This window comes from Danio rerio, chromosome 5 (assembly GCF_049306965.1).
Source record: "Danio rerio strain Tuebingen ecotype United States chromosome 5, GRCz12tu, whole genome shotgun sequence".
Taxonomy (NCBI): Eukaryota; Metazoa; Chordata; class Actinopteri; order Cypriniformes; family Danionidae; genus Danio; species Danio rerio.
The window spans coordinates 7,136,802-7,161,719 of record NC_133180.1 but is presented as its reverse complement, the minus strand read 5'-3'; the positions used below and the strand labels follow the sequence as shown (position 1 = coordinate 7,161,719).

General features: G+C 36.5%; 1 protein-coding gene across 1 annotated transcript; it reads left to right on the top strand.

The window, feature by feature from the left end:
• The first annotated feature begins 4,450 nt into the window (after positions 1 to 4,450).
• On the top strand, positions 4,451 to 7,055 carry msi1a (musashi RNA binding protein 1a). The gene is given in 4 exon segments (NM_001013333.1): positions 4,451 to 4,540; positions 5,039 to 5,079; positions 5,636 to 5,717; positions 5,811 to 7,055. Coding segments are annotated over 4 exon segments (285 nt in total). The 5' UTR covers positions 4,451 to 4,475; the 3' UTR covers positions 5,908 to 7,055.
• The last annotated feature ends 17,863 nt before the right edge of the window (positions 7,056 to 24,918 follow it).

Below are 24,918 nucleotides of genomic sequence, written 5' to 3'. Positions count from 1 at the left end.
GTGGGCAGATTTGGCCAGGATGCCAGGGTTAAACCCCTACTCTTTTTCGAAGGACATCCTGGGATTTTTAACGACCACAGAGAGTCAGGACCTCGGTTTAACGTCTCATCCGAAAGACGGCGCTCACTGAGCAGTATAGAGTCCCCGTCACTATACTGGGGCATTAGGACCCACACAGACCGCAGGTTGGGCACCCCCTGCTGGCCTCACTAACACCACTTCCGGCAGCAACCTAGCTTTCCCATGTGGTCTCCCATCCAGGTACTGACCGGGCACACCCTGCTTAGCTTCAGTGGGCAACCATGTGAGAGTTGCAGAGAGCTAGCTGCCGGCTAGTAGTAAAATAACGAACTTGCCTGCAGGTCGCACACCAGAAGCGCCTCTTTGTGTGGTGCGGCACTGTTCATTTCGGAGTTCTGGGCGTTGGTTTCTGTCGGGGTGCACGTAGCGGCACTTCGGGCCGGTGGCTGGGCGCCGCGGGCGGCCACTGACATGGAGCGCTGTTGTGTTTGACCTGGTGGAAGCCTGTGTTTGGAGTTCTGGAATGCATGGCGCTGCGTGGCGCGACGATTCAGTACACTTTATGTTTCTGCTGCGCCACTGAGAGTGTCTGGTGTGCAGTGTTGCGGCTTCGAGTGGCGCATCCGGTGCCTCAGTCAAAGTTAATTCAGTGTGCATGGTTATAAGTCACGGTGTATAAGCTCGGCACTTGAAACTAGCACACAGTTGGCTGTAAAACTATAAAAAGACACAAATAATTTTGCACTCTCTGCTTGGTCTCCAAGTCGTACATGTACAGCTGAATGCTGATCCTCTCATGTAGCTTTAGCTTCTCTCTGTGTGCCTGTCTGTTGCAAACACAGGGACACTTCGAGAGCTTGGGGGCTCTTGGCTCCGCCCCCATGTTACGTTGGGCTGGAAGCCGAAACTAATTTTTTTATATGAAGCAATACACCCCTAAAAGAGCGAGCCGTGTACACAGCCCCAACATGACACTTTTTAACACATTATAATAAAAACATCTGAATTGTGTGTTGAACTGAACCTTAACTGGCACACTGAACCATAATAATAATATTAAATCATAAAAAAGGGGTAAACTATGTACCCTTTAAAGGGGCTAATAATATTGACCTTAAAATAGTTTTTAAAAATTAATCAACAGACACACTGTGAAAATTATCTTGCTCTGTTAAACATCATTTGGGAAATATTTAAAAAAGAAGAAAAAATGTAAAATGTAAAGGGGGGCTAATAGTTCTGACTTCAACTGTATATATATATATATATATATATATATATATATATATATATATATATATATATATATATATATATATATATATATATATATATATATATACATGTGTATATATATATATATATATATATATATATATATATATATATATATATATATATATATATATACTACATACACAAAATGCTTGAACGAAGATTCAAATGGCATAAAAAAGATGTTGTTTATTCTTAATGTGTAGACTTGCTCCAGAAGAAAAAATATTATCAGACACACTGTTAAAATTTTCTTGCTCTGTTAAACATCATTTGGGAAATATTTAAAAAAGAAAAAAAAATTGTAAAGGGGGGCTAATAGTTCTGACTTCATCTGTATATATATATATATATATATATATATATATATACTACATACACAAAATGCTTGAACAAAGATTCAAATGGCGTAAGAAAGATGTTGTTTATTCTTAATGTGTATAATATATATTCATTTATTGAAAAATGTGTATATTATTTTTTAAGCGTAAACGTAACATATTTCTTATGCCATTCAAATCTTCAAATCGTTCAAGCATTTTGCATCTTCAATTATTTATTTTTTTATATTTATCGAAAGAAAAAATTACTTTAAAAGAAGACAAACAGACCATGTGGTTTGTTTGTTTGTTTGTTTGTTTAGATTTATTAATCCCAAAGGGAAATTCACGTCACTGCAGAGCTCTCTATACCATAAGATAAATAAAATAAGGTACATACATAAAAAGGCAACGATATTAATAAAATTAAGGTGTGCAGTATGAATGTAGTTTCAAACAACAAGTAGACACGAGTCCGTATCTACAATATTAATGCTATTACAATTCAGCATAATTCATCTAGCATGCGTTTGGTTATACTTTCTGGTCACTGTTGGTAAAAATGACTTTCTGTATTGTTCCCGGTAACACCAAGGCTGAATTAATCTTGAGCTTTGCTTGGTTGCCTTTAATCTTTATGTAAAACTTTATGTGAAGCATGTATGATTGTATTTGCTTGTGGTATGCTTTAAATAATCAATTATATATCAATTGTGTTTGTTTTACATTCAAGTTCAGATCAACAAGCATGTAGACCCAGTAAACAGACAGCTTTTTGTTTTGAAACAGGCTGCAATATTCTAAATTATAGGATTATAATCCTCTGAATGCCATTATTGACTCATTTAAATGTCATTTCGATAAATCAGTCAATAACAAAACATACTAATGACAACAATATCACGTGAGACTCTGTTGTTTACCAGGAACAATGCACACCTCCCTGAGAATGGCTAATGGCTGTGGTCAGTCTGTTGCTTCTGCCCACAAATACAAACAGCCAATCACCTGCTGCTGACTTCATGCCAGTTCAGGCTGACTGCAATCCAGACTGCCAATCACTGACTTACCCTGATGCTGTATGACATCAGCTGCTGTTCTCTTATAGACATCACTGTAGTGTAGTGATGATATTTCTGTCTTGTCATTCTGTTAATCTGTCTGTCTGATTTTACCTTTATGTCTCTTTCAGTGTGTGTGTGTGTGTGTGTGTGTATATATATATATCTGTCTTTCCATCTATCCATCCATCCATCCATCCATCCCATCTATGTGTATGTCTGTCTGAGTCAGTATCTATCTATCTATCTATCTATCTATCTATCTATCTATCTATCTATCTATCTATCTATCTATCTATCTATCTATCTGTCTGTCTGTCTGTCTGTCTGTCTGTCTGTCTGTCTGTCTGTCTGTCTGTCTGTCTGTCTGTCTGTCTGTCTGTCTATCCATTTGTCTGTCTGTCTGTCTGTCTGTCTGTCTATCCATTTGTCTCTATCTATCTATCTATCTATCTATCTATCTATCTATCTATCTATCTATCTATCTATCTATCTATCTATCTATCTATCTATCTATCTATCTATCTATCTATCTATCTATCTATCTATCTATCTGTCTATCTGTCTGTCTGTCTGTCTGTCTGTCTATCCATTTGTCTGTCTATCTATCTATCTATCTATCTATCTATCTATCTATCTATCTATCTATCTATCTATCTATCTATCTATCTATCTATCTATCTATCTATCTATCTATCTATCTATCTATCTGTCTGTCTGTCTGTCTGTCTGTCTGTCTGTCTGTCTGTCTGTCTGTCTGTCTGTCTGTCTGTCTGTCTGTCTGTCTATCCATTTATCTATCTATCTATCTATCTATCTATCTATCTATCTATCTATCTATCTATCTATCTATCTATCTATCTATCTATCTATCTATCTATCTATCTATCTATCTATCTGTCTATCTGTCTGTCTGTCTGTCTGTCTATCCATTTGTCTGTCTGTCTATCTATCTATCTATCTATCTATCTATCTATCTATCTATCTATCTATCTATCTATCTATCTATCTATCTATCTATCTATCTATCTGTCTGTCTGTCTGTCTGTCTGTCTGTCTGTCTGTCTGTCTGTCTGTCTGTCTGTCTGTCTGTCTGTCTGTCTATCCATTTATCTATCTATCTATCTATCTATCTATCTATCTATCTATCTATCTATCTATCTATCTATCTATCTATCTATCTATCTATCTATCTATCTATCTATCTATCTATCTATCTATCTATATGTCTGTCTGTCTGTCTGTCTGTCTGTCTGTCTGTCTGTCTATTTGTTTGTCATCATCTGTTAATCTCTACTTCTGTTTGTTTGTCTGAAAGTCTTTCAATCTGTCTGTGTGCGTCTTTTTGTCCGTCTAATTATTTTTTTCAATCAATCTATAATTCTATCTGTCTGTCTTTTTATCTAGAGTATCATCAACATCATTAGCTGCTTTTCATTGTATATTGTTGTGCCTATATCGTTCTGTCTTTCTGTCTGTCCAACTGTTTGTTTCTCAATCTGTCTGTCTTTCCCTTTCTTCCGACTGACCACGTTTCGACTCAGCTACTGTACAGCAGCAGCAGGAGCAGATGAAAGCGGGCGGGGGCGGGGCCACAGAGAAAGAGGGACGGAGCAGACAACGAGAGTCCGGGAAAAGTCAAACGGGAGGCGGTTCCTCCGTGTGTGCGCAAACCACGCTTGGCCCGTCCTCCTCCAGACGGGCCCTCCCTCCCCCACCCCCTCGGGCCACCCGCTCTTGAGTTGGAGACTCCTGGCTCCCGTTCGCCTCACAGTCCGGGCAACAGAGTGACACGGGAATGGACACAGAAGGGAGTCAGAGCAGCCTGTCGTCCTCCACGCAGGACTCCCCGCACGACCCCTGGTAAAAGCCTCCTTTCCGCGCGCTCCACTTGACTTTTCCCTCGCGAGAGGAAGATCTATTAATAGATTTACAAACCTGAGAGTTCTTGGGACCTGGAGGGAAAGAGACCACCGCAGACAAAAGACACAAGCGCGGGGTCCCTTTACGAAAGAGCCAAAATGGAAACAATGTAACGGCCAGGAGCCTCACTGTTACATTGTTTCCATGTTCCCTCGTTCCAGGACGCGCGCTGTTACATTGTATCCATCTGCTAGGTTTGGAATTGTTACATTGTTTCCGCCGTGTTCTATTAGAACGTTCTAAATCGCGCGTTCGAAAATGGAACGAGCGAAACTTCTGACTTTAAACGGAGACGGGAATTCATTTGGAAATAACGGCGTCCATCCATCCATCATGGCCGAAAATGCACTTTCCACTTGATTTGTTGTGATTCATTGCTGTATTTACATATGCATCAGTAATCAGATGTCTGACCCGACTCTCTTTTTCACCTTTCAGCAAAATGTTCATCGGCGGGTTGAGCTGGCAGACGACACAAGGTGAGACACGCGTGATTCTTCCGTCCTGCGTGCTACTTCCACAAAAAAAAGTCTCGCGCATGGGTTGCTAGGAGCCTACAGGATCAGTTTGTACTTTCAAAACGTTAGACCTACGATCTTTTGCCTAGAAACCTAAAGAAAACACCTATTCCAGGGTGAAGTCTCACGTATATAAAAGCGTTTCATTCATATATGTCAATACTTGTTTGTTATAGGTGAACTTCTCTTCCCAGAAAGCTTTATATTTAGTGAGCTCGTAGTGATTTGTGGTGAAGCACTGATGTGGTTGAATAAATGCCGTGTGGAAAATCTCTGCGAGTGCATGCATGTGTTGTTATTCAAATACTCAGCTTAACTTAGAACATTATAATAAGAATGCTCACCAGCGCTTTATAATGAGCACTATTGTTGAGATGCAAAGTGGTCACAGATGGGCAGTCAGCGCTGAGCTGTAGTAGCAGCAAGCTTTTGTTTAAGGTACAACAATTTGTGTCACTAAGCTGGGGTTATGAATTAAATTGATCATATGTGTGTGTGTGTGTTTTTCTTGTTACAGAGGGATTGAAGGAATACTTTTGTAAATTCGGCGAGGTGAAGGAGTGTATGGTGATGCGGGATCCGGTTACGAAGCGGTCGAGGTAAGGGGGAGGCGCGCGCACATCTACTGCTGACTTGTTTGTTTGTGTGTTTGTGTTTGTAACTTAATTCTTCTCATGCGTAATATCGCGCAGGGGGTTTGGATTTGTCACCTATGTTGACCAGACTGGTGTGGATAAAGTTTTGGCCCAAAACAGACACGAGCTGGATTCGAAAACTGTGAGTACTTGATCATTTTCTTCGACTATGCTGATGATTAGCGTAAATACACTCTGTTTACAGTGCGTACGTTGGTTTCAGGTCATTCAGAAAAAAAAATGCAGTGCTATGGCTTCGTCCCTCCTGCATCTTGTCTTGATGTTCGCTTCATATTCAGCAGCTTATCTTTTTTTCCTTAGTGGGATAAATGCTTTGCAGAGGTTTCCGTTTCCTACGGTCATTTGAACGCGCATGCACGAGGCGCGCGGTTCCAGCAGGTCTGTCTGGCGCACTGCGCGCCGCATGAAAGCGTTCTTTCTCGCTTTTCATCGCTATGGCAACCTGGGGAGCGAAACAGGGCAGAATCAAACTTTTTAGGACTCGAACAACATTCAGCAAAAGTGTTTGTAGATGCGTGTATGAACTACAAAGAAGACAGGAAAGTGGGGCCTAATGCTATTACAGAAAGTAGCATGGTTATTAAAATCATATACAGTGACACTAATATTACAAGCACTTTCATATCACTTTTCTACCAAAACGTGAAGCTGGCACAATATCACAACCAGTATTTGTCTTTTTACTAGGCACGAGCTGGTCTCCTGACATTTTATCTATCAGATTATGCTACCAACACTGTATTTCTATGGTTCTGAGGTCGGGGTAAGGGCATAGAATTGGCATAGATGGAGGGCACGTGTCCCCACCAATATCTAACAATTACTAATATGTCCCTACCAATAATTTAATCGACTTCAAAATAAAATAATGCTCCATCAACCCTAAGTAGCCTACGAGTGTACACAGCAGGGCCGGAGTGGGACTCCTTTTCAGCCCTGGAGTTTCAAGCCTTAGATTGGCCTACCTCAGTTCATCATCAGTTATTAAAATAAGGTCATTTCCAATTCAGTTTCTAATGACATTATCACGTCTTTTTCAAGGAAACAGCTGCTTTAGAACTTCAAATGTTTTTCATAAATATAAGAAGATTAAAGGGTAGCTAAATCTCCAACACTATTCTTTAAAACATCCCAATGTCCTTTCCTGCAACATCTGAACATATATTTAGTGCAAAATTCTTTATAGATATTCAGTCCTTTGTAACAGTGGTCACACAAAGAATAAAAATAAAATATGTACACCTATATAATTAACCCAAACAGTATTATACACCTTAAAACTAAAAATGAAAAAAAAAATACTCAGGTGAGGTTCTAACTCAGGTCGTCGTCGGCGTAACACAACGTGCTGACCACTGGACCACAATAGCACTGTTATGCTGGTGCGTTTGGAATAAAAAAATAAGTATTGCACTGTAACCTGCAAGACTCTTTTCACCACAGTATTGCTTTCTATTGATGGCTTTTTCTTCCCTTTTTCGATTTCTGATCAAGTTATGTCAGATTTATTAATGTAGTGAATCATCTGATTGTCATTGAGCAGGTGTAAAAGTCACTTATATTAATTATTCAAATTCTTATATTCACTAAGAAGCCGCTGTTTGGGGTCAAACAATAATTACACCGCAGGGTTCAACGCTAAGGATTTTTTCTACTGGCCCGATCGGACCAGTGGTTCAGATTTTTACTTGCCCTGTAAATGTTTTCACTGTCCCTACCAAAAAAAAATGTTAATAGCTATTTCTTAGCCACAAATTAAAAAACAGAAAAATGTGTCAATGTTTGTAAATCTAGAATTTAAATATTTAAAAAATGTTAATAATTGTACAATGAGCAAAATTCAAAGTGTTTTGCAAACAAAAGCAGCAAAATGTGCAGGCATTTTATTGCAAAACAAAAGATGGCTTGCCTGCCAAACTGACGTCAAACTGTACAAAACATCACTGTACAGAACATGGACAAGTAGTCACAGGCAAATTAAACTTTAGTGACAGGGCATCAGTGGCCCAATCGGGCCAGTAACAATCCTGTCTACTGTCCCGAGTATCTCACGCGGTGGCCCCGGGCCATTGGGCAGTCCTTATTGTTGAGCCCTGCACCGTAAAAATTGTATCATCATTTAGTCCTGACAACATGTGTTTTTAGGTCATTGTAACTTATTAAACTAAGTTAATCATGTTCTAACTTAATTTTATAAGTTATGCAAGCTATTTTAAGTCAGTTTAACATAATATAAGTTCAATGGACTCATAAGGTTAATTTAATTCAGCTTAAAAATTTAAGGCAGCCAGGATTTTTTACAGTGTACGTCATCATTAACCGGCAGGCTGCATTTTGCTCAAGGGGCTGCGAGAAAATAAATAAAATAAGAGCGGAGCTGCGGCAAAATAATGAATGAAAAGAGTGAGGCTATGGTCAAATAAATAAATCAATGAAAAAAGTGCGACTGCTGAGAGTGCAAGCAGCTCGGGACACCGGCCCTCGAGGCCAAAAAATGGACCAATCTCTGATTCCTGCATATACAGTTGAAGTCAGAATTATTAGCCCACATAAATTATTAGACCGCTTTTTTATTTTTTCCCCAATTTCTGTTTAACATAGAGAATTTTTTTTTTCAGCACATTTCTAAACATAATAGTTTTGATTAACTCATTTCTAATAACTGATTTATTTTATCTTTGCCATGATGACAGTAAATTTTACTAGATATTTTTCAAGACACTTCTATACAGCTTAAAGTGACATTTAAAGGCTTAATTAGGTTAACTAGGCTGGTTTGGGTAATTAGGCAAGTTATTGTATAGCGATGGTTTGTTCTGTACACTATCGAACTGCTTTTATTCTTGCCGAAATTAAACAAATAAGACTTTCTCCTGAAGGAAAAAAAATAATATCAGACACACTGTGAAAATTGCCTTGCTCTGTTAAACATCTTTTGGAAAATCATTTAAAAAGAAGAAAAAAATTCAAAGGGGGCTAATAATTCTGACTTCAACTGTACTCTGATTAACCTAGTGTGTGGATTTGTAGTATGGTAAGGTTTGACGGGACGCACAGACGTCATCAACAAAATATGCCTTTTTTACTTCGTTTTAACAGTTTAAAAGCTTGTGAATGTTGCTGTTATGACATGGTCATATGCATGTATTTAAGACCTTTAGTATTGCTGATCCTCGCGAGCCTATTAGAACAGATCAGTACCTACACTTTGGGATGCTACAGGTCACAGATGTTATCTGCATGGAATTATAAAGCTATGATAACGTTGTTATCTAATTTAGGAATGTTTATTTAGTAATAATTAGTAATGTAATAATAATAGGTAATGTACAACTAATGAAATTTTCATTATTTTATAGAGGTCATGTACATTTTATCTAAAATATTGTAATTTATTGCCTTTAATTTGTCATAAAATGACCATCATTAGGAATAACAAGTGTTTTAATTCAGGTATTCAACCAAAAAAAAAAAAAATTGCTTTTATAACTTTGAAGCTGTTCTTGTTTAAAAGTCAATATAAACTTCTCGAGTTCGCACTCACAGATGTTTGACTGAATAGAATATGCTTATTTGCCCTGCTGTCCGGGAAGAGGAAAGACACCCAAACCCTTGTTATTCCCCTTATCAGGATAGAGAGCGAGATAGGTGTCAAAGCACAGTGTCTAGCTTGGCTCCAGAACGCTTTCCCCTCAGATTTAAGTAGGAATCGGAATTAATAGTGTGAAGTTGGTGTGGTGGAGGAATGCTGAGGTTGGGGGAAAACGGAGGTATGAAGTGTTTGACTATTTATAGGGGTTTGGACTTAAACCGATTTAATAATAATATGATTGTCAATTAGCCTCGTCAAAAACTGTTTGTGCTTCTCCTGATATTTGTTTATAAAATATCACATATTAACATATCTTTTTGTTGTTTTTATGCCAAAAAATGCTCTAAATGGCAACATTTTTATTTGAAATGTGGAATAAATGTCATTTTTATTTGATTATGTAAATATGTAAATACACCACAGTGTTTAAGTGGCAGTATTACCAAACCATGATGTTTTTTAAAGGGATAGTTCACCCAAAAATAAATTGTCACTTGTCTTCCCTTTGTTTCAAGCCTGTTTGAGTTTCTTCCGTTGAACACAAAGGAAGACATCCTGAAGAATATTAGGGGGAAATTGACTTCAATAGTCATTTTTTGGTTCCTACAATGAACCTAAATGGCTGCTTTTCCCCCAACATTTATCAGAATATCATATTTAATGTTTAACAGCAGAAAAACAAATCTTGTACGTTTACAACCACTGAAGGTGTGTATAGTAAATGGTGAGGAGACTTTAAGTTTTCAAGTCAAGCTTTATTGTCATTCCACTTCATGTGTGGACTAGAGATGCTCCGATCAGGATTTTTGCAGCCGATTCCGAGCACCTATTCCTTGTCATGGTGATCGGCGGATACCAAGTACTGATTCTGATGCTGCTTTATATAGCATAAAGCATATTTTCCCTCCAAGTATAATACTTGAGTGGAGATCTCGCCATACCTAAGGTAATAAATTAAAGATGTTGCTGTCATGACTGTCAGTAACCACCTGAGGGCACTGTAGTTCGACACTAACTCTAAAAGAGAACTACAGCGCGGCCAAGAACTACATATCCATACATTCCTTCACGCACACACCCGGTCTTCCATATATACTGATTTGCAATCACAGCTGTCTCTGTTTCCTGTTGATTTCCACTTTGCCATTCAACCACTGTTTGTTAGTTCGTCGTTCGTCCTTGTTGGTATGTTGTTCCTGATTATAGTCTTGTATCCTGTCACAGTTGCTAAGTCTAGTTTTAGTTTAATCTGTTTTAGTTCCTTGTTTGTTTGTTTTGATACTTTGATTTTTGGATTTTTGTCTTTGTCACTGCACAATATTCAACATTAAAACTGCACTTGGATCCTACACCCGTTTTTGTTCCTGTTTGAATCCGCCAAATGTGACAGTTGCATATAATTCCTTAAACATGTCTCTTAAAAACATATACCCCCTCCTCTTCCTGTCTCAGCAGCGTGTTTTCACACCTCTAGTTTAAAAAAAACAGTCAGGAAAGTGGGTGTGTCTAGCTCTGTTTAGGTGGGAGTGGCAAAAGAGGGAAGGGTTTGCATAAAAAAGGGAGTTTCAGTTCGGGCACGAGCTGATTTTCACAGACTGCAGGGGAGACACAGGCGCAGGGGAGAAAGACAGTGACTGTTTACATGGACATCAGTAATCAAACTATTTGCCGTATTATTTAGTTTTTAAAATGTTTTTTTTTTTTGCTCAATACTTTAGTTTTTGTTTGCAAAACTTTCTTTTATTTTGCGAGTATATATGGCCCTAGATTGACTCCATAAAGTTGTCTGTTTAAATTCAGCCAATTTAGACTCATTATGCTTTGCGTGTATGCGCAAGGAGAATGCTAAGAACAGTCAGTGGCTGATGCGTGTTAACAGTCACATTTGGACAGCTTTGAAACGATAGTTTTAATCTGTTTTACCTGCTTTTATCACCTTTAAGCTAATACTGTCGTCAGTCAGCACCATCTCCTGGACTGATCATTTAAAAAATGCAATCTAATGTAGGGAAAACAAGCTGCTATGAGGCATTTTTCCCTCGTTGTCAGACGGCATCTTCTGCTGTTTACATGAAGCCTCGTCATTGATAAAGTCAACAGATTCTCTTTCTTTCAAATATATAACCAGCCCAAACTAATGTAATTCACCAAAATGTTTGACACACACACGTAGCCTGTACTGTGCCACTGACACACTAATTTAATAAGTGTCACAAAGTGAAAATAAAGTGATATGATTTGAAATGACAGAAAAACACAAACTGTGGTAAAAACAATACACTAAATGAAACATAAACGGCAACAGCAAATCAGCCAGCAGAGTATCAATAACGTCCTTTTATTGGTCATTTTTGTTGATAGCATGACTTGCATAACGTTACCTGTTAAGTTTCATACCAGAACTCTGGTTTGCTCTATAATGCAGTGAATTATTGCGTGTATTGCACAGACACACACACACACACGCACACACACTGTATTTCTGACGGCAGACACGTGAACTAGGAGAACTTTTTTCTCTTGCGCTTGAACCATATCTGACAGATTATAATGCCGTTAACACACTTTTCAAAGTTGTGTGTCACAAAAACAGTCCGTAATCCACACAAAACACTGTTGACACTCATTGTTGGAGCACAAATTATCCGTTGTAAATGCTGTAAACGGAAGTTCTAAACATTCTACCTTAAGACGCTGGTCGCTATGCCAAGTAAAAAAGTCTATAAATTGTTTTCAACCCCTTACCTTAAAGGTTCAAGAAACCCTCAAGTACTTTTTTTTGCTATTTTAACAGATTTGTGTGTATGGAACATCACTTAAGACAATGTTAGCAGCTGTCAGCGTTAATTGGGGGGAAAAATGGATAATTTTGAGCTTTTGTCATCTAATTTCATTTTTGGGGCGGATCAAAATCGGTGACGTAGCCAAAATCTATTAGTGAAGTTATGATGATGTCAGCTTATCATTATTATTCATAGTGGAGTTTTCTTATCCAATGAGAAGAGCCTGCTTCTTAATTATTCATGAAAGCATGTGCTTTCAGAAGACAAGGCCGACCTACTGTAACCACGGGGAGTGACTCAAACAACAGAAGTAGGATCCAAATGCAGGTTTAATCAGTGGTCAGGCAAGCAATGGTCAATACAGGTGTAAACAGGTATATGGAGACAGTCCAGTATCGTAGTCGAATAACAGGCAAGAGGTCAGAAGGCAGGCAGCAAACAAGGACAAAAGGATAAACTAGGGCAAAACACGGAGAAACAAGACAAGGAAAATGCGTTGTAGTGTTACTATTACAGTTAACAAGACTCGGCAATGTGAATGAGTGTGTGTGCTGCTTAAATAGAGTGTGTAATCATTCTTTGACAATCCTAAGGTGGTGTGAGTGTAATCAGTCTAGATGAGGAAGCATGTGTGTGTGTGACCGGAGTGCATGAATGAATATGTAGTCCAGAAATGGCGGAATCGTAGTCCATAAGTTATTGTGAGTGAGATCCAGCGATCTATGGAGTTATGATCGCTGGAGATTGTGACACCTACCACGCTGTGAGACACAATGACTGGGTAAGACCGCGCCCGCGGACTCTGCATACGGCACACAGTATTTAAGGCTGATTTATACTTCTGCGTCAAACGTAGAATGCTACGCGTATGCTACGGCGCTGACGCATAGCCCTTCGCCTTGGCCGTCGGTGTCGCTGACGTGCACCTCTCAAAAAAATGTAACTACACGTCGCAACAACGCGTAGCGCAAGCTCTGTGATTGGTCGGCTTGGTAGCGCTGACGAGTCTGGGCAGGACCGAGAGCCGCGTGATTGGTGTGAGCCTGATGGACCAATTGTTTACAAGTTTGGAGTCCCGTGAAGGAGCTCCGGATGGAAAGTTTTGTTTTGTGTTTACCTCATAGTTAATGTTGTTGCACGTCCGCCGGTTCCTGCCTCAAAATGAGCGAGTTTGAGCCACTTATACATCCAGGAAGTGTTCAGGAAAAGCAATAAAGCAGAGAAGAAACTCGACACAGACGAACATTTACACCTCACTGCCAACTAGCGTTTCGGAAGTGTTAATGCAGACCAACAGAGACAGCGTGCAGAAGTATAAATGCACAGCTATGTGTGTTGCATGCACCGTGAGTTACACCGTTCACTTGACGCAGAAGTATAAACCAGGCTTTAGCCCTTCATGAAAGGTCGTATTGTTTGTTTCTGTTATCCACAGGGTCTGTTGCATGTTTTCCCCCTCGATTCTGTCAGGGCCGATACAGCAAAGCTGTTTGTGTGCAGCAAGTATTTTTGACGAGAGAGCTATAGGAGAATTGAAGAATGGCGGATTTTGTCTTTTATCAGTTGAGCTTGTTACCATTCAGACACATCACCTATCCGTGCTGCTGTGTTCACATGTTTAAAATCCTCCAGATTACCAGCAGTGCTAATAGTTGGAATAGACGGGGAAATAGATCTGCTGCACTATCCACTGTCTCTGCATTCAGACCCAGGGATTCAGGAGGAGAGACGTCCTCCTCATTTATATTGTTTATATAAACGTGATTATCTTTATAATGATATACCAAATTGTGGTTGTGTGTATATGAAAATATGAATAACGTAGCAGGGCATTAAATTACTGTGTATTTCTTTGCATTTTAACTCAGTAAACTATAAAATCATGGGCCTCCTCGCAATTTGTGCCTCATTTTAGGAGCCAGCTGCAAACAGTTGCTCACTCCTTTCTTTTTCCCCTGCTCAGCTGGCCACGCCCACTCCTCCCTCTGCCCACAGCGCTCCACGCCCATTATGAAGCAATTTTGTAAAAATTCTGAGGTAGACTTGAACCAAAAGAGGGGGGTTTCATGACCCTTTAAAAAAAACTAGCAAATCCAATGAATCATTTTTCAAGTGTAGTCAAATTTGAGATTTGTGATTCACTGAAAAAAAATGATTCAAAGATGATTCCTTGGATTTACTAAATTCTTTTAAGTTAAGTGGTTGTAAACAATTTATTTGGGTTGAATTTAAACAAATTAAGCTGTACATTATTAAACTTAATTTGTTTGATTAAATTCAACCCATATAAATTATTTGCAACAATTTTGCAGACATCATTTTTTTCAGTGTACAAGTAAATAAAAATGGTCTATTCAATTTAGTTTTGGTGAACTATCCCTTTAATTGGGCATCCGCTGCGTAAAAAACGTGCTGGCGGTTTAAGTTGGCGGTTTAAGTTGGCGGTTTATTCCGTTGTGGCGACCCCAGATTAATAAAAGGACTAAGCCGAAAAGAAAATCAGTGAATGAAAGCATCCCTTTAATTGACACGAAAGCTTCCTGCACACTATGAAACCAAATACATTCGGAGCTCCAGAACTTGATGTCCGCTTTTGACCACATTGCCCAGGGGATCGTGCTTGCTCGCTCCTCTATTTGAATAAGCACCCAGGCTGTGTTTGAATACGAGTCCTGGGACGTCACTGATGGTCTTTGTCAGATCAGTGTGTGGGTGTGTCAGCGGACACAAAAACCAGCCCGAGCTTTAACACAGTGATGCCCTCACAAAAGTGTGTGTTTGTTTGTTGTAAAATCGGGCCGTGTTGTGGCCTGTTCCTAGCCATAGCGCATTAAAGAACAAGGCTAGCCGAATCATGTTTAAACGCATTTTTCCTCTGATGTTTTTGCTGGAGTATTTACAGCGGTGGATGACGGCTTAAACAGTAGTGCTGCGCAGAGAGAGAGAGGCTCAGCCTGGCAACACTTCTGTCTCTTGGGTTTGGTCGCCATGTGGGACGATCGTCACCATAACAACTTTAGTTAGTTCTGTGTGAGAGAGAACACACACGCACATCTTAACTACGAACGTTGCAATACGACATCCACTTTATAGGGTATAAATATGCACACTGAAATAAAAAGATTCATAGGATTTACTTGGTTTTTTTTTTAGGTAAGTGGTTGCAAACAATATACAGTTGAAGTCAGAATTATTAGCCCCCCTGAATTATTACACCGTTTGTTAATTCTTTCCCTAATTTATGTTTAACGGAGAGCAGATTTTTTCAACACATTTCTAAACATAATAGTTTTAGTAACTCATTTTTAATAACTGATTTATTTTATCTTTGCGATGATGACAGTAAATAATATTTGACTATATATTTTTTAAGACACTTCTATACAGCTTAAAGTGATATTTAAAGACTTAACTAGGTTAATTAGGTTAACTAGGCAGGTTAGGGTAATTAGGCAAGTTATTGTATAACAGTGGTTTGTTCTGTAGATTATCGAGAAAAAAAATTGCTTAAAGGGGCTAATAATATTGACCCTAAAATGGCTTTTAAAAAATTAAAACTGCTTTTATTCCAGCCAAAATAAAACAAATAAGATTTTCTCCAGAAGAAAAAAATATGATCAGACATACTGTGAAAATGTCCTTGCTAAACATCATTTGGGAAATTAAAAAAAATAAAATAAATAAATAAAAAGGGGGCTAATAATTCTGACTTCAGCTGTATGTGAGCTGAATTTAAATTAAATTTAACATTACTGTTACGTTTTTAAAGATGGTAAGTCAAGGGGAAGGGGAGTAACATTAATTTTGGGTGAAACACATAAGCAAACACACAATATCAACAAGTGAGGGACGAAACACCAAGACTAACTAAATGCAATAAAGAGAATTGCACATATTCACTGCACCACATTGCACTGATTTACTTTTTTGAACTGTACATACCCACTGCACATGGACATTTGTAATTATGTACACACCGACTGTACATATACACTTGTAATCATGCTTATCTGCACACTACTGATTATTAATCGCAACCTGTACATATATTCATATATTGTATTGTATACACTTGTAATCATGCTTATGTATCTGCACACTACTGATTATTAATCGCAACCTGCACATATATTCATCTATTGTAAATCTGTTAATAGCTAATCCAACCTGTATATAATGTTGGGTCCCACTTTATATTAAGTGTCCTTAACTACTATGTACTTACATGAAAAAATAAATACAATGTACTTACTGTGTTTATAATGTATTTGAGAACACTTGTGGTGCTTTTGAGTTGGGATAGAGGTTGGGTTATGGACAGGTTGGGTGGTGTGGGTAGGTTTGAGGGTGGGTTAAGGTGTAAGGGGTGGTCAACAGTGTATTTACAAATGTAATTACAAAAGTTAATAACAGATGTAATTACATACATGTATTTAATCAAGCATAAGTACACAGTAAATACATGTATTTACACAATAAGTACATTGTAACAAACTATTAGTTCCTGTGTAAGTACATATTAGTTAAGGCCACTTAATATAAAGTGGGACCCAATGTTGATTGTACATCCATCTGTAAATATCACCATAGTTTTTCTATAACTGCACTTGCTGCTATTGCACTGCTGGTTAGACCTAAACTGCATTTCGTTGCATTGTACTTGTACATGTGTAATGACAATAAAGTTGAATCTAATCTAATCTAAAGTGAGTTTATTTACAAAGATAGTGATAATAATAAATGCAAAAATATGTGTATAGAAAGAACATTAAATATTTATAAGGACACATTGAAATGTACAGACAACAAATGGGACACAATATGTTTGACCAGATTGATGGGAGCGTTGGAGAAATGAGACGCGGGCGGCGTCCAAGCAATAGAAATAAATAAAACAAAGCAATCTATTGGCCCAACCTCTAGCCTAACTATCCAAAAGAAAAATACAGCAGTTATTAAAAAGTAATCTTCACATATATTACGCACTACCTAACCTACTCTAATATACCATGAGAAAAGTACAGTGGGTGGAGCACGCCCCTTACCTGGTGTGTCTAACAACAATGATATTCAAAACTACGTGTGCACAATGTCTGTCGCATGACATTCTTACCTGTCCCACTCTCCAACCTCAGAAACAACACTGACGGTAGACAAATGGAGTACAGACAAATAACAACGGACATATAACAAATTGTAACACACTGAAAATGAATATCAATTTTACTGACATACAACTAGGGTTGTAACGGTATGAATTTTTTACGGTATGATAATCGTCTAAAACAATACCACGGTTTGACGGTTTCGCGGTATACGGTATTAAATAGTAATTCTCATAGCAAAGACCCTGAAAAGAATAAGAACACGTTTTCTGACTGAACAAAAGTTTTATTTCAACAAACTTTTGAAATAACCATTTTAATAGAACTATAGAAGTCTTTTATAAAAATAAACTGAAAAATTTCCCATTTTAATAAATTAAATTAGAAGGAATAAACAAGCAAGGTCTTTTAAGATTAGACAAAAATAAACTTAAACTGTCCTTCCTTATAAGCAGGATAAATGGGAGACCAAAAGTGCAATACCAAGTTTATGGCTGTAAACATGTATTTAAAGCGTTGTTTTTTTTCAGTCTATGTTGTGATGAAGAAATGTAAGCATGTTGAGATTTTCAGGACTTAATCTTGACCGCTGAGGTGAGAGAATGTGTCCACTTGTACAATGAACAAATAAAAAAATAAGAAAATAATAAATAATGTGTCAAATTCCAAATAAACATGGTGCAAATCCTCAGTAAAAAAATAGATATAAATATTTACTATACTATAAATAGTTACATAACGAAACTAGATTCAATATGGAACATCCTTAGGTTTTAGGTTTTATGGATATGGTTGTCTGTGGATATGGATTTGGATATGGTTGTCTGCAATGCAGACAAACAGCTGCACCTTCATTTGCGTCTTTTGAAAACAGCAAGAGCAGCAGTTCGTCTTTGCTGTGTCACTGTTTTGTCATGTTTCTGTGCTGCTGTGCATGCAAAAGTACTTAGTATGAGAATTATTTCATGCAAAACTTTTTTTTGCGTTTTATTTAGCCGCGCAGAAATGTATGCCTATCTCTTATTCCGTGTTGTTCAAAAAGCTCATTGTTGGTCCACAAACAAAAGCGAAACCTATGCTTATTGGTTGTGATATAGCGAGTTTGAACCAATCTGGGCATGGAGGAGGGACAATGCATCAATGTATCATGTCTGGTTTGTCCGGAGACACAGTGACGAGCGTTTCTTTGTCAAATCAGCGTTGTCAAATTTTGATGACGTAACCGCACTGATTCCGGAGCCTCTGAAAGTCTGCGAATGTTATGTGATACAGCACTGGAAAGCTGAGATTTTCTTCTTTATGCCAATCTTTGAATTGTATAAATCGGATCAGCGGATCAAAAGTTATTAAACATTTAAGAGCAATACTTATTTTTAGCCGCGGGCGGCTGTCTCGGTCTTTAAGGGTTAAAACCGTTGATATGCAATTGTTCATGGTATGATAATCGTGCACGTTCAAATCGTGGTAAACCATCATACCGGTATATTGTTACAACCCTACATACAACACAACACACAAATTCAGACCGTGGGTGACGTCAGGGGGGGGCACGGCAAACAGCTGGGCAGTGGTAGCCAATCGGAGCCACTGTATGGGTGGAAGCGGGAGAGAGGTGGAGAGAGAGAGATTCAAATGTATATAAAAGTAATTTCCAAGTCTCAAAATAGAAAAGCAATTAAAACAATTAATATATGCCCCTCCTTTAACATTTTTACATAAAATGTTTGTATATATGCATTTCCTGTAAAAAAAAAAAAGTGCATTACTAACTCTTGTAAATAACTAAAATTATAAAATGTGCGAAACATATTTGTATGTAATTTGATAATTATGTACCTTCTCCTGTTTTTTTTTTCTGTTCTCCTTTGTTTTTCAACTTATTTCATTCTTGTTAAGAAATGTAAAGTGATTGTATTGTATTGTATTGTATAAGAAAACTGTACATGCTGGTTCTTGTTAATAAAAAAAAAAAAAAAAAGTATGGGCGATACATATTGCATCACCAAAAATGATCGAGGTCATGTCCATGTGTCATAAGTCCATATATTGATTATTGTGAGAGGCCTTACCTGTGATGTGAACCCTCAGGTATCCTCAAAACGGAAGCTCTGCTTTAGCACAAAGGCTAATGAGTGTGTTAATTGTGTATTGACGGCTGTGAATGGGCTTTTGGTGTGCTGTGTTGTGGTAGTGTTTTGGTGGGGTCGCCGGAGGGGTTATTAGGTCACTCTATTGGTCTCTGAATGGGAGGGATTCACAATAACAGGAAGCAGTTTTGAGAGATAAGACTGTTGTGCAAACAGCTCCTCATTGACTTTCAGCTGTGTTGCTTTTTTCTGGTGAGATTCCTGAAGAATCTGTAACACAGATGGCAGAATGTGCTGCCTGTTTTATTTGATATTTTGATGTGGTGCCTGTAAAGTTTTTGCACGTAACTGTAGAGTGTTTTCATGCTGTCTCTTGTTATTCATTTTTTTATGTAGGTCTTGCTGTTTCTCTTGTATTCGCTATCCATGCGAGGATATGAAAGAAGGATATTGTGATTGTGTGTGTGTTGAAAACAGAAAGAATGTGCCATGCTGAGAGTGTTTTTTTCATGCTATCGGCCCTCAGAAGAGCGAGTGAAAGAGGATAGGTTTATAGAGGGGTGTCTGAGCTCTGGAAATGAGAGGTCATATTGTCGAAACTCATAAAAATACGGCTAAATTACAAACAGACATGGCCGAGTAAGAGTTCGTTAAGTAGCAGCAATCAAATATAATACTTTTGCCATGTGCAAAAATATGCTGTAGTGTTATTTGCATGTTTTAAAACAAGGTAATTCATGTTTGGGGAATGTGTTGTGCATAATGTGTAATAATAGTCCTGTCGCTATTATGTTGTGGTGTTTTTGGTGGTGGAAAATGTGTTGTTGTTTGGTTGATAAAGTGTTGGAAGTGGATTTATAGTGCTTTTTACCAGTTTCTATGATTGAACATTATTACTATTTTATTACTTATTATTACTACTATGATGTTGTTACAATTATTCAAAAAATTTCTTTGATTATTGATTACATGTAAAATCAAGAAAAGAAATAAACAGAAATATATAATAATAATAATATTAATAATAGACAGTAATAAAACAGCCATAAAATTAATTGTAATCATTTAAATAATAATAATAATAATAATAATAAACAATAAAAAAACCAGCAATAATAATAATAATAGCAATAATATTAAGAATTTTAAAAACGCTAATAACAATATAATGTCAAAATAAACACAACTGAAAAGTAATATATAAATATAAAAAATTATTATTATTAATAATGATTATAATAAATAATAATAATTATAATAATAAGCAATGATAAAATGGCAGTAATAATAATCGTAATAATATTAATATTTATTGTAAAAATAATAATATAATATAATAATAATATATATATATATATATATATATATATATATATATATATATATATATATATATATATATATATATATATATATATATAATTCAAATAAAAACAAATATATATATATATATATATATATATAAATAATTGATTATAAGAAAAATAATAATAAGAATTGTAATAATATTAATAATTAAAAAAATTATAGTAATAATATTATTATTAAAAATTAATAAAAAACAGTAATAATAATAAAAAATTTAATAATATTAATTATTTTTATAATAATATTAAAATAAAACACAATTAAAAAGAAATATATAAATCTAAAAAGCAAATGGTTATTATATATAATTGATTATATTAAAGAATAATAAATTTAATTTAATTTATTTAGGATTTTTTACTTGGCATTATTGTTACTAGTAGGTCTGCATGATTGAAAAGCTTTATTACTGTTCTATTACACATTATTTCCATTATGATGTTTTAAAATTTTTATATTATTTAAATGTACAATCAATAAAAAGACATTAGCATTATTGTATAAAATACAATGATCATATTAATAACAAATTATTAACAATAAATTCATTAATTTTCATTTTCAATTCATTTTTATTGTCGGCTTAGTCCCTTTATTAATCTGGGGTCACCACAGCAGAATAAAACGGCAATTTATCCAGCACATGTTTTACACAGCGGATGCCCTTCTAGTTGAAACCCATCACTGGGAAACATCTATGCTCGCTCATTCAAACAATATGGACAATTTTAGCCTACCCAATTCACCTCTACCACGTTTTTGCACTTGTGGGGGAAACTGGAGCACTTGGAGGAAACCCACGGCAACACAGGGAGAACATGCAAACTCCACACAGATATGCCAACTGACCCAGCCGAGGCTCGAGCCAGCAACCGTCTTGCTCTGAGGCGAGTGTGCTACCCACTGCACCACCGTGCAGCCCTAATAATAAATAATTTATTCTAAATAATATTAGTAATAATAATAATTATAAGTTATTTTATTATAACAAATATTTTTATATTTATTATAAATAATAGTACCAGTTTCAATAATAACAATAATAATAATAATAATAATAATAAATTAACTGTAAAAATCATTTATTCTAAATAATAGTATCAGTAATAATAATAATAATAATAATAATAATAATAGTAATAATAATAAATCTAACGATAACAAAAATTGCATATTGTAAATAATAGTAGTATTCATAATAATGTGTATATATTTTGTATTTATTTGTTGATTTTTTTTTTATAAACCACCAAATGTTTATATAAACATCAGGTTATTGCAAGATATTTACAAACATGCATAGCAAATCTTTCTCCTTCAATACAAGTGTTTATCTGTTTCATTCATTATTTTATTAATGTTCTGCAAAATTTGATGCATCATTCCTGCCTATATCATAACCATCAGGGGAAGAATTATACTAATACCAGCTTATATTTTAGCATATGTAATAACAGCACATGTAGCATTCCATTTGTTTTACAGGAGAACACAAATTAAATTCAAATGAGCTTCCTTGGACTCAATATCTGAACGTGCTGTTTGATTAAATTAGCTGACAATGGAAACAAATACTGCTTAATAAACACGCCAGTTTGGTTATTCATACTTGCAATGAACACACAAGCAATTTGTGTGTTCATTCATTCCTTAAATTGCTTTCTTTGTTTTATTGCACATTCAGCTCCCATGTTTATTTAGCCATGTACTATAAGTTGTATCAATCACAGAGTGATCAAATCCTGAATAAATATCTGCTGATGTTTTCGCTCATTCATGTTTATCCCATAAATAAATAGATAGATAGATAGATAGATAGATAGATAGATAGATAGATAGATAGATAGATAGACAGACAGACAGACACAAATAAATATAAATAAATAAAAATAAATAAATAAACAGATAGATAGATAGATAGATAGATAGATAGATAGATAGATAGATAGATAGATAGATAGATAGATAGATAGATAGATAGATAGATAGATAGATAGATACAAATAAATATAAATAAATAAAAATAAATAAATAAACAGATAGATGGATGGATGGATGGATGGATGGATGGATGGATGGATGGATGGACGGACGGACGGACAGATGGAGGGACAGACAGACAGACAGACAGATAAATAAGTATAAATAAACAAACAAACAAACAGATAGATACAAATAAATATAAATAAATAAACAGGTAGATACAAATAAATATAAATAAATAAAAATAAATAAATAAATAGATGGATGGATGGATGGACAGACAGACAGACAGACAGATAGACAGACAGATAGAAAATGCCACTGAGGTATAATATTGCCTCTCAAAAGTAAAGAGTCGACTCTGAATCACTTTAATGCTCGTTTTATTTTTGAATCTTTTGCCTGCTACCGATCTACACCAACACGATCAAAGTAACACTTTTGCATAAACCCATCCTGACCAATCACAGGAGTTTTAAATTGTAAGGCTCAACTGTTTGCAGTGTTGTGGTTTAAAAACAAAGTCCATAATTGAAGAGTAGAGCCTGTCCTGTGTTGCGTGTCGTCAAGAACGACTCTTTAAATGCTACTAGGAGTAATATCGGCTCTCAAAAGAAAGAGTCGACTCTGAATCACTTTAATAACTCGTTATATTTTTGAATCTTTCGCCTGCTACTGATCTACACCAACACGATCAAAGTAACACCTTTGCATAAACCCAACCTGACCAATCACAAGAGCTTTATAATGCTCAACTGTATGCAGTGTTGTTATTCAAAAACAGAAGTCCATAATTGAAGAGTAGAGCCCGTCCTGTGTTGTGTGTCATCAAGAATGACTCTTTAAATGCCACTGAGTTGTAATATTGCCTCTTAAAAGTAAGAGTCAACTCTGAATCACTTTAATGACTTGTTATAATTTTGAATCTTTCACCTGGTACCGATCTACACCAACACAATCAAAACCCAATCTGATCAGTCACAGAAGCTTTTAATTGTACAGCTCAACTGTTCGCATCGTTGTTGTTCAAAAACAGAAGTCCATTATCGAAGTGTAGAGCCCGTTCCTTGTTGTGTGTCGTTAAGAATGACTCTAAATACTATTTTAAATGTCACTTCGGTATAATATTGGCTCTCAAAAGAAAGAGTCGACTCTGAATCACTTTAATGACTCAATATATTTTTAAATCTTTTGCCTGCTACCGATCTACACCAACACGATCAAACTAACACTTTTGCATAAACCCATCCTGACCAATCACAGGAGCTTTAAATTATAATACTCAACTATCTGCAGTGTTGTTATTCAAAAACAAAGTCCATAATTGAAGAGTAGAGCCCGTCCCATGTTGTGTGGCATCAAGAATGACTCTTTAAATGACACTGAGGTATAATATAGGCTCTCAAAAGAAAGAGTCGACTCTGAATCACTTTAATGACTCTTATATTTTGAATCCTTCACCTGCTACTGATCTACACCAACACGATCAAACTAACACCTTTGCATAATCCCATCCTGACCAATCACAGGAGCTTTAAATTGTAAAGCTCAACCGTTTGCAATGTTTTGGATCAAAAACAGAAGTCCATAATTGAAGAGTAGGGCACGTCCTGTGTTGCGAGTCGTCAAGAATGGCTCTTGAAATGCCACAGATGACCGTTGGAGGCCTTGAGTGCGTCATTGAGGTGTATGATGGTTTAGCGGTAGATTTTGGAGATTAGCTGTCAAACGCTGACAGCATGAGGAGGTTCGGGCCACAGGACACAGACAGAGAGAGAGAGAAAGAGAGAGAGAGAAAATTCCCTGTCTGTAATTAGTATGGATCGCCAAAGCAACTAATCGGATTGAGGGAAACAAACTGGATTGCATTTCCGAGGCAGCAACATGGCTGAAGCCAAAGCCTCTCCTGAGATTTAGCATGGTGTCAGCACACACACACACACACACACACACACACACACACACACACACACACACACACACTCACCTTTGTTCCATCTTGGTCGCGGTGTGGGGTTGTTGAGCCTCATTAACAAGCATCGTTAGCTAATTGCTTTGCCATTGTTCGCTCATGCACAGTGACCTTGATGGCCCGGGGTCATATATACAACAGTGCTTTCAGTTTCACACTGTCTGAATAGTAATGATCATAGAAATATTGATAATAAATAATATCATAATGTCTGAATATTCTTTTATTCATATGTTTTTTTGTTTTTTTTTAAA